This window comes from Apteryx rowi, unplaced genomic scaffold (genome assembly GCF_003343035.1).
Source record: "Apteryx rowi isolate R43461 unplaced genomic scaffold, aptRow1 scaffold_193, whole genome shotgun sequence".
Classification (NCBI taxonomy): Eukaryota; Metazoa; Chordata; class Aves; order Apterygiformes; family Apterygidae; genus Apteryx; species Apteryx rowi.
Window position 1 is genome coordinate 1,188,714 of NW_020448230.1, and position 9,204 is coordinate 1,197,917.

At 39.6% G+C, this 9,204-nt stretch overlaps 2 protein-coding genes across 18 annotated transcripts in view; one reads left to right on the plus strand and one right to left on the minus strand.

Annotated features, from left to right (window-relative positions):
* Positions 1-5,393, plus strand: part of TBCE (tubulin folding cofactor E) — a 34,135-nt gene extending 28,742 nt beyond the window's left edge. For 4 of the 6 annotated variants that reach the window (XM_026062804.1, XM_026062809.1, XM_026062805.1 and 1 more), the window contains 6 exons: positions 511-663; positions 1,350-1,503; positions 2,088-2,156; positions 3,251-3,310; positions 4,671-4,762; positions 5,014-5,393. In XM_026062804.1, the coding sequence (XP_025918589.1) occupies positions 511-663; positions 1,350-1,503; positions 2,088-2,156; positions 3,251-3,310; positions 4,671-4,762; positions 5,014-5,106 (621 nt within the window). In that variant the 3' untranslated portion in view covers positions 5,107-5,393. The remainder of the gene's footprint in view (positions 1-510; positions 664-1,349; positions 1,504-2,087; positions 2,157-3,250; positions 3,311-4,670; positions 4,763-5,013) is intronic. The other 2 variants (XM_026062806.1, XM_026062807.1) reach the window with 2 other exon arrangements.
* A 709-nt stretch (positions 5,394-6,102) lies between these two features.
* Positions 6,103-9,204, minus strand: part of B3GALNT2 (beta-1,3-N-acetylgalactosaminyltransferase 2) — a 31,267-nt gene continuing 28,165 nt past the window's right edge. For 7 of the 12 annotated variants that reach the window (XM_026062819.1, XM_026062817.1, XM_026062816.1 and 4 more), the window contains 3 exons: positions 8,261-8,420; positions 7,783-7,839; positions 6,103-6,532 (listed from right to left, as the gene is read on the minus strand). In XM_026062819.1, the coding sequence (XP_025918604.1) occupies positions 6,398-6,532; positions 7,783-7,839; positions 8,261-8,420 (352 nt within the window). In that variant the 3' untranslated portion in view covers positions 6,103-6,397. Of the gene's footprint in view, positions 6,537-7,782; positions 7,840-8,260; positions 8,464-9,204 lie in introns of those variants that run through there. The other 5 variants (XM_026062823.1, XM_026062821.1, XM_026062815.1 and 2 more) reach the window with 4 other exon arrangements.

Below are 9,204 nucleotides of genomic sequence, written 5' to 3' on the forward strand. Positions count from 1 at the left end.
TCCTCCACATGCTTGGAGATGGCCTCCAGGATGAGCTGCTCCACCACTGTTCCAGGGATGCAGGTGAGGCTGACTGGCCTGTAGTTCCCTGGGTCCTACAGGCCAGTCAGCCTCACCTGCATTGTCTCCTCTCCTTGCTGGGTTTCTATAGCTGGCCATTGCAGCAGAGAGCATGAGTAAGGCACTTCATTTAACATAAACTCTTCAAGTGGTACAATTAAAATCAATGATGTTATGTCTAGCCTAAGCATGCACCCCAGATCCTAGAAACTTGGAGAATACTAATGATCTGAAGTGCAGAGTACTTCCTGGTCTGTTTAATTTTTCACTTAATTAAATGCAATGCAGTTCTCTTCTTACCTAAATGAACAAGATGAAAGTACTTGGTTCTGTTAACCAAAAGAATAGTTTCAGTCATGGTCATTGTACAGGAAAAGTCAGTGTTACTGTGTATTGTTCTGAAATTGTGTGTTTTATGTTTGTTCAAAAGACTGTTCCCCTCCATTTCAGTGGTCATCTATCAATGAACTTGATAAACTGCCAAGTTTGCAGTCACTGCAGTGTCACAATAACCCTTTGATGGACACAGAGAAGAACCCCGACACCTTGAGACAGCTAATTATTGCCAAGATAGGTCAACTGGAGGTTTTGAACAAGTCTGAGGTATGTGATTTTTCAGCAAATTGCATAAGCAGYGGAGGTGAAACTTTTAAATCATTGAGTGAGGATTTGTTCTCGGTTTGTTTTAAGATTATTGTTTGTCTGGGTGCAGGAAAAGTAAAGTACTGACTATTCCATCTCGTAGAAAATGGTGCAGTAGGTAGGATGAGTAGATCAAGCTCTTTTCATGACCATTGCTAACTCAGTAAGGGCTAGGACAAAATGGAGAAATGTTTTTTTCCAAGCACCCAAAAGTCCTACAGATATTGCAAGACTGTTAACAAAGCCATACGCTAGCCAAAAAAAAAAAAAGCATTGTTAAATCTGTTTCGGTGTCTGCAATAAAAACAAAGCATTTGCCTTCTATAATAGGAAGATAGCATTATCTAAACCAAATCAAACTTCCGGCAAATGTTTATCATAAAAGAGAGCAGAAGTGGCATCTGTTCTATAGTTACAAGAAATGGCGCTAAAAACATTCTTGCATCATGAAGTAACATTGTTGCAATATGTATTCATATATGGATCAGTCAGTACTTGGAGGAGGAAGAGTTTGTAAGAATCTTGAAAGCTTTAAAATGTACTGAACATCGAAGTAAGTAATAGCAAGGAATCAGTATCATGAATTAGATTTTCTTCTTGGGAAAGACAGCATAATTATACTGTGGGCCATTCCTGTGTCAGTACAGATCCTTCCCGCTGAAAGGAAAGGAGCAGAGCTTGATTATCGCAAAATATTTGGAAATGACTGGATAGCAGCTGGTGGACATTGGAACCCAGAGAGAAACAGACCAAGTGAAGAATTTCTTGCTGCCCATCCCAGATATCCATCGCTTTGCCTTAGTAAGTATAATTAAAGCACGCACTTCCTTCTGGCATTGGGGTAGCGCTAGTTTGTTCTCTTCAGTTTACTTCCCTTCCCCTTGGTGCTTGTCCATGTACTCCTACTGCCTTAAGAAAGCCCACCTGAGGCAGGCCCCCATGTGCAATTGGTGTTCAGTGCTGTGGGGCAGCCGCAAAGTGCTGCACCCTTCCAGGCACCGCTGCTTTGGGAACTCGGGCTCGCTGCCCCAAGAGGCAACCTGTGAGCGTTTCCCCGTAGCCCCATGGGCAAGTGGGCAGCCCATGTCTGCAGCTGGGCCTTTTTTAAAGCAGGAATGTGATGCACCACCTCTGTGTGCCAGCTGCCTGGTCCATGCCATCCCTGTGCCTGCCCAGGCTCCCTGCTAGGTGCTGAGGATCGAGGAAGCAGCCCTGGATCCTGCTGCGTTTCAGTGYTCTGTGTCCCAGCTGAGGGAACTGAGGCAACAGAGACTTATGCCTGGTTCCTGAGCAGTACCAGACTGCTCTTTTTAGGTCTCCTGTTTAGTTGTTCAGTCTCTGAATTTTTGATTGATGTCTACATATACTTTATCCTTCACACACAGAATATGGTGCACCAGAAGAAGGAGAACTGAAGAGACAACAGCCTTTGACTCTGAAGAATCAGCTTCTGAGTAAGAGGCTGAAAATGGTCAAAATTATTGCTGCTCCATTTAAAATATGTTATGAGCTTGGCCTTCCCAGGATGTATATGGAGAATAAGGGGTGGAAGGGCCTTTGCAAGCTCACAGAATTGTAACGTGTAATTTTGTTGCTCTGAACTGTATGTATCACAGAGTTCAAAGCCTCTCTGTGTTCCATCCCTCTAGAATAATTTTCTTAATTAAGACTTAGTGGGGGATAGGGGTATGCAGCATTCCACCCTGCTGGTGTGAATGACTCCTCTACAGCCCGAAATAGATTTGAAATTTTAACCTTAATATCCTGAACTGTTTTGTGGTACTGATTTTTTTTTTTTTTAAACAACTTTTTAACTTCAGGAAGTGGAGAAAAATAAGGGTAGCTTTGGTATTGGGGCTGTTTACATATTTAAATTAGGTTACATCCCAGATGTACAAATTCACATGTCATTGTTTCCTGCATGATAGAAGAACTGAACTTTTTTTTTTTCCACTCCATGGGCAAAATAGTTTTTTAAGGCAGTATCTTCTAATAGTGTGTTTAGGTGGAAGACCAACTAAAACAAGGAATGTAGTTGACTAGACATAATAGAAAACTTTTTTTAAAGTTTCTAAAGTCTTTCTTAATTTTTGAATAAAAAAATAGGCTAATAACTCTTCCTCAAAAGGTACTTATACTGTGCTTTTGAGATGTTGAGGGTCAAAAAAACTGCTTTAAACTGAGCAGGCCATTTCTACTGCAGGTTATTTTAAAAAAAATAACTAGAAGTTTTATGCAAATATTCCTTCTGAGCACTAAATATTTTTAAAGCAACTCCTTAATACTTACCATTTGCTTTCCCTAATTTTTCAAGAACATAAATGAAAATGTAATTACTTCAATAGTTCTCTGAAAAAATAAGAGCCACTCTGTTAAATGGCATTTTAGCTGCTCAGATACAGGCTACATCCTCATTTTTTGAAGAGAAGATTGGGCTGAGGAGCGGGAAGCAATATTTGTGTAAAAAAAMCACACTAAAAACTCTCTGTGCTCCTGACCGAACAGGGCCTAAAGTTCATTCACTAATGCTGCCTGTTCTTTTTTTTAGCTTTAACAATTAAGTGTCCTGACAAACCTGAGCAGAAGCCACTAGAGAAAAAGCTACCAGGTAAGGAGCCATTTCTCTTGTTTTAGCAGTTGATAGTAAGTTCTTTTCAAATAAGTTTGTATTAAAGGGTGGCAGCTGCCTCCAGCGTTGTCAGCTAATTTACTCCCTTGAAGATTCTATCTTATAAAGGAAAGACAAAGGTAGAATTTGTTTGAAAAAGTCATTTTTTTCCAACCCTTTTACAAGTTACTTTCAATCCAGTTCCAAAATCAAAGTTGATGCTTGTGTGACTACCTCTGCTGCGGGTTGCATGATTAATGTGTCTGAGGCAATCAAAGGCTAATTACCTGGTATGAAATGTGGAGGCCACGCTAACTTAACAAAAACATGAAGTTTTAACAGCCAACTACTTTAGTCTGCAATTCTCAATATTTACATCTACTATTTTATACATTGAATGAGAAATCTGATTCTAACCTTCATCAAATTTGTATTTATATATTCAAGTTAAGTTTTAGTGCCTGTAGTGACAACTAGAATGAACAGACTCTGTGCTAAATAAAGCTGAAGTTTTGGAAAGATGCATCAGAATGGAGCATGAGAAAAAAGACTTACTCAAGCTTTATTCTAAAATAAAAATCACATTTATTATCACAAGTTTCATAAAATCAGATACAGCTTTTACAAAAATGTTTGATAGAAAAATATTTGTCTAAGTACAATGTGCAGTATTACAGGAATAACTCACTATTGCTGTGCCTTTAGATAAAGCTTCAAAGGAAGTGAAAGTTTAACCAAAATATCCAGTACATCTTTTGAAAACACAGGTATCACCTCTGGCACAAACAMCACTTACTTACTCATTCAAGATCCATTACAAAAAATATCCCTTCGTGTAACTGACTTCATAATACAAACCACTATGCAACTCTCTTGGCAATTTGTTTGGGACTAATTAACATAGTAATGTTTCTGAGAATGGCACTAGTTGCAGTGACATTCATTTCTTTATGCTGAGAGTGCTGGTTCCTGGTATGAAAACAATCAGGAACAGCTGCCAGATACAAGTAGTCAGAAACTGACTGGTTTGTGTCCCAAAGGTCACTTAGTTTACTATGTTTCAAATACCAACTCCAAAAAAGGTAAATTATGAAGCCATAACACTTTATTTTGGTATATGGGAATCAAAGCACTTAAACAGTAGTAGCATATTCTGTCTGATCCACCAGAGATTAAACTGATTTCAAATTGATATTAGCAGTTATTTCAGATACATAAGACATTATTGCAGTGTTAGAACTGAAGCAGCAGTACAGCCTTTCCTTGATGCTATGAACAAGTATACTTGAAACACTAGTACTTTGCCACAGCTCAGTGATAGTAGCATTTTTCTAGTAATTTTTTTCTTTGCCTTTGACAGACTCTATGACTATTCAGCGGGTCAAAGGATTGCTGTATCGCCTACTCAAAATACCTGGTTCAGAACTGAAACTGTCCTATGAAAGTTCTAAAGTGAGTTAAAATTCAGTAATTCAACAGTAAAATACTTCATGCTGCTAACGGTCAATGGCATGTTCTGAATACTACATAATGAAATAGATTTCCACTTAAGGAGGGTGGTCTTCATGCTGTAATTTGAGACCTKATTTGATTCCTGTAATATATGACAGATCCTCCCTGACTGCAATTGCCTGGCTTAAATTTGGTTTACATGAACAGATTTTAGTTTAAATCTGATTTTTCCCCTCCCCCCCTTATTCCAGCTGGAAGGAAAAGAAGTTGAACTAGACAATGACCTAAAACCTTTGCAGTTTTACTCAATAGAAAATGGAGATTGTGTGTTAGTGCGGTGGTGAGAAGGGACCCTCTTGATAGACTGAAGGAAAACCAAGCACTGGAACAGCAGAAGAGTTATGGGCTGCCTGCAGACAGCATCTACAACTCGTGAACACCTGTGTGGAAGAACGTGGACTTCATACATGGCACCAGAGGACTATACGATAATACTTCCAGCTCTTAAAATTAGTAGTCAGTCTTCATGAAAGCATCTGCTTTTGGGTGAAAAGTCTCATGTGAAAGATACCAAACAGACAGTGCTTATATCCATCAATTAAATAAACCCTTCTGGCAATATTTTATGCTACTTTCCTGCTGTAGTGGTGAGAATTTTTTTTTTCCTTTTCTTTTTTTTTTTAAACTGAACTGAGTATATGCTTTAGGTGCAATATCTTTGCTTACAGTAGCTCTAGGACCAAATTAGTGCTGCACTGAAAGAGGCTACTTACCTTTTTGTTTTCACCTACTTCCAAAGACCTTAAAGCAAACAAGTGGAACAGCAGTAACTGTAGAAGTATCTACACACCTTAGACTATTTAAGGTCAAAATCTGACAGACCTTTATTCTACCTACAGCATTAACATACTGCAGTATAAATAAGTTCCCAGCATCCTGCGAGGCATTGCTAGTTATTTTATATTCTTTAGTGTTCTGTTGCTCAAACTTATTTTACTTTCAACTGTCTACCCTCAGATTCATATCTAATGATACATTATTCTATCAGAAATCCTTCTGAGTCAAGCTAAGTTTGCAGTACTTCAAGATTTGGTATAAGCAAACTTTGATACCGTTCTGTCTAAAATGACAATGGCATAAACAAACTAAACATAAATCCTAAACCCTAGCTCTCCCAACCCCCACAGCTAAGAGCAGCCTCTCAAACAGATGCTAGCATAGAACCCCTGTTGCAGCAAGTCTTCCCAGGGGCCCTGGTACTGAGCACAGCTCTTGGCTGGATACTGGTACAGCTCTATACAGAGTTAAATCAGTAGTATTTTAATTTACAACAGACAGGCTAGTTGGCATTCTTATGTGCATTTATTAATTACAAGTAATTCTTTGACTTTATATAAAAAGGAAATTGCTTATCTTAAACATTTTGGTCTTGTCTGATCAACAACTATGCTATAGAAAATGGATAGTATCAGTCTGCTTGTAATTATCAAAAGGGATGTGCAAATATTTGTTACACTTTAGTTGAAACCCAGCATTAAATGATACCTTAATATTCCTTATTGTTTCCAAAAATGAAGCCAAATATCCACTTTTACATGATTATTATATGCTACCCTGTTTTCTGAGATAAGACTGTCATCTTTCCTCACATCTACAAGGATCTCCACACAGTTCCTTTACTCTCCAGAGCGCTCTCAGTTCCTGTGGAGAATACTGAGGGGAAGACAGCATGCCGCTCTCRCATGTCTTCTCACACAGCCAGAGACTGTCCTGTCAAGAGAGACAGTAGTTTCAATAGGTTTTGTTGAAGATGATTAAGGTCTTTCCAAGAAAACTTTACAGCCAAGAATCAGGTTTTCATTGCTTGCAGCAACAAGTTCTGCACACAAAGGTCACCAAGTAGAAGCATATGCAGAGTCCCTATCTGATCTACTAGAGCAGTTTCATTCTAAGAGTCACTTTTTGGGGGGGGGGGGGCAAATGCTTATATATAATTATCCTGGGATCTTCAGTTTTTGTTTTGTCTCCCCCCCACGCCTTTTTAAACTCTTTGTATACCAGGAAGCCAGTGGAACAAAACGATACATCACGGCTGAACTGTGTTGTTTGCAGCTAAATTTGAGGTTGTTTAAACTCAGCAGCTTTTTTGATGGTGGCAGACTGCCTCCTACAAAAACTAGAGCAAGTAGATACATATCCATAARGGCAGGACACCACTGCTAGCCAATTTGGTTACATCAGCATGGTGCTCTTATTACTAAGTGACCCCATCCCAAAGAACTCTTTAAAAAACCCAAAGTTTTACAGTAGAGAATCAGGCTTACAGACTACTGTGGTTAACATTAATGAATCCAAGTTGTTTTGGTCTTAAGCTTTTAATTTTCCATAGATGAAAATAAGCGAGTCTGCCTAATGCAGATTGCTAGATCCAAAAATATTTCATTTCTGTGGGTCACACTATTATTTAACTGGTGAATGTGAAAGCACCTATTGAGTTGAGGCTGAAAATTTAAGTGCTTAACCTCAACTTATTTGTGCATATGTACCTACCTCCTCATGCCTGCTCTGTCAAAAACACATTCACACATTTCTTTCAAATCTGATCTAGCTGGTTTGCTCCCTTTTTACAGAATAGCCTAGTAGTGAGAGAAGTCATCCAGCCAGTGGAAGACTGTGTCCCCCAGCATAGTGGAGGTGCCCTCTGCCCTCATGCAGAAAAGCTTTTGGAAAGCCCTGAGCCAGAGAGCAAATGTTATCACAGATGAGCAAATCTTCCCCTGTGCAGGAGTATGTCCTAGGTTCCTATCTTTGCTCTGAGAACTCTCCCTTTTCTCACCCCGCCCCCACTTAAAAAAACAAAACACCCAACTTTTTACTTTTTAACAAGTATTTTCAGGATTTTATCCAATGGCTGTTAAGTTTTTTTGTTTTTGTTTTTTTAGTATTTCTCTTATTTTGTGCTACTTAGAGCAACAGTCATGTTCTCCTTCTATAAGATCAGAAACTTTCTGCAGACTTACTTGGTATCGCTTGGGTCCTACAGCTGCCATCCAGATGCCCATACTCACATCTTCACCCTGAGACAACACATTTGAAAAAATACAGATATGAGCACTGAAAAAGCATGACTTTGAACTGGACAGAGTAAGTTGCCTCAGGTACCTGCAGTAAGTATGGTAACAATGAAAAGCTACAATGGAGTATTTATTTTACAGATGTTATATTAATCCTCCCAATTTTCCTGTGATAAAACAGTAAATTGTTTTCACAAGGAAACCAGTAAAAAAACTGAGACTATTGCTCCAGAGGTTCTTAATCCAAAGCATTTGTGCTTTGACACAGAAGAGTGTGACCACCTGCACTGTAAAAAGCCAAAGCATCAACCAGGAGAACCCAATACTAACATCCACCTGTGCAATGTGCTTTCCCACTTATCCAGTACAAACACTGCTCCCCCAATCAGTCTAAAGTAGAAAAACTGAACTGATGCTTTAGTACCTGGTACGTCTTTAATCTTTCGAAGTTGCTGGCCAGCCACTGAACGATATCTTTGGAGATGACATAGCCAGACCCACAAGCAAAGGCTGGATATGCGGGACTTGGGTACTCCAGCTCTTGCCATTTCCCAGTTCGATCAACTGCCCAATTTAGTCTGAAACTGAAGACCATGTTAGCCATGCAAGATGTTTATACAAAGCCCTCTGTAAAAAACCATGAACATAGCTAACATAATTGAAGTAACACTAATAAACAGCATTGAGAGGAGAAAGTAGAAGGTGATCCTAATTATAGTTCAGATGATACCCTTATTTCTCTGGGGTCACACATTAATCCAACACAACAGCTTAAAGTAAGTATAGCTTGATCTCAGTCTCAGGTAGTAAGAGAAACTTCTCAAAACAGAAACAAATACAGCACTGACAGTCTCATCTTTAGCATGTCTGCACTGCTGCTGAGTTTTGCTTCAGTTAAACACAAGCTTCCTTACATATGTTCAGTAAGGGTGACAGAATCACAGASTGACAGAATCACAGAGTGGTTGAGGTTGGAAGGAACCTTGGGAGATCATCTAGTCCAACCCCCCTGCTCAAGCAGGGTCACCTAGAGCACATTGCACAGGATTGCGTCCAGTCGGGTTTTGAATATCTCCAGAGAAGGAGACTCCACAACCTCTCTGGGCAACCTGTTCCAGTGCTCTGTCACCCTCACAGTGAAGAAGTTTTTCCTCATATTCAGATGGAACTTCCTGTGTTTCAGCTGGTGCCTGTTGCCTCGCATCCTGTCACTGGCCCCATCCTCTTGACACCCTCCCTTTAGATATTTGTACACATTGACAAGATCCCCCCTCAGTCTTCTCTTCACCAGGCTGAACAGGCCCAGCTCTCTCAGCCTTTCCTCATAGGAGAGAGGCTCCAGTCCCTTCATCATCTTGGTAGCCCTCC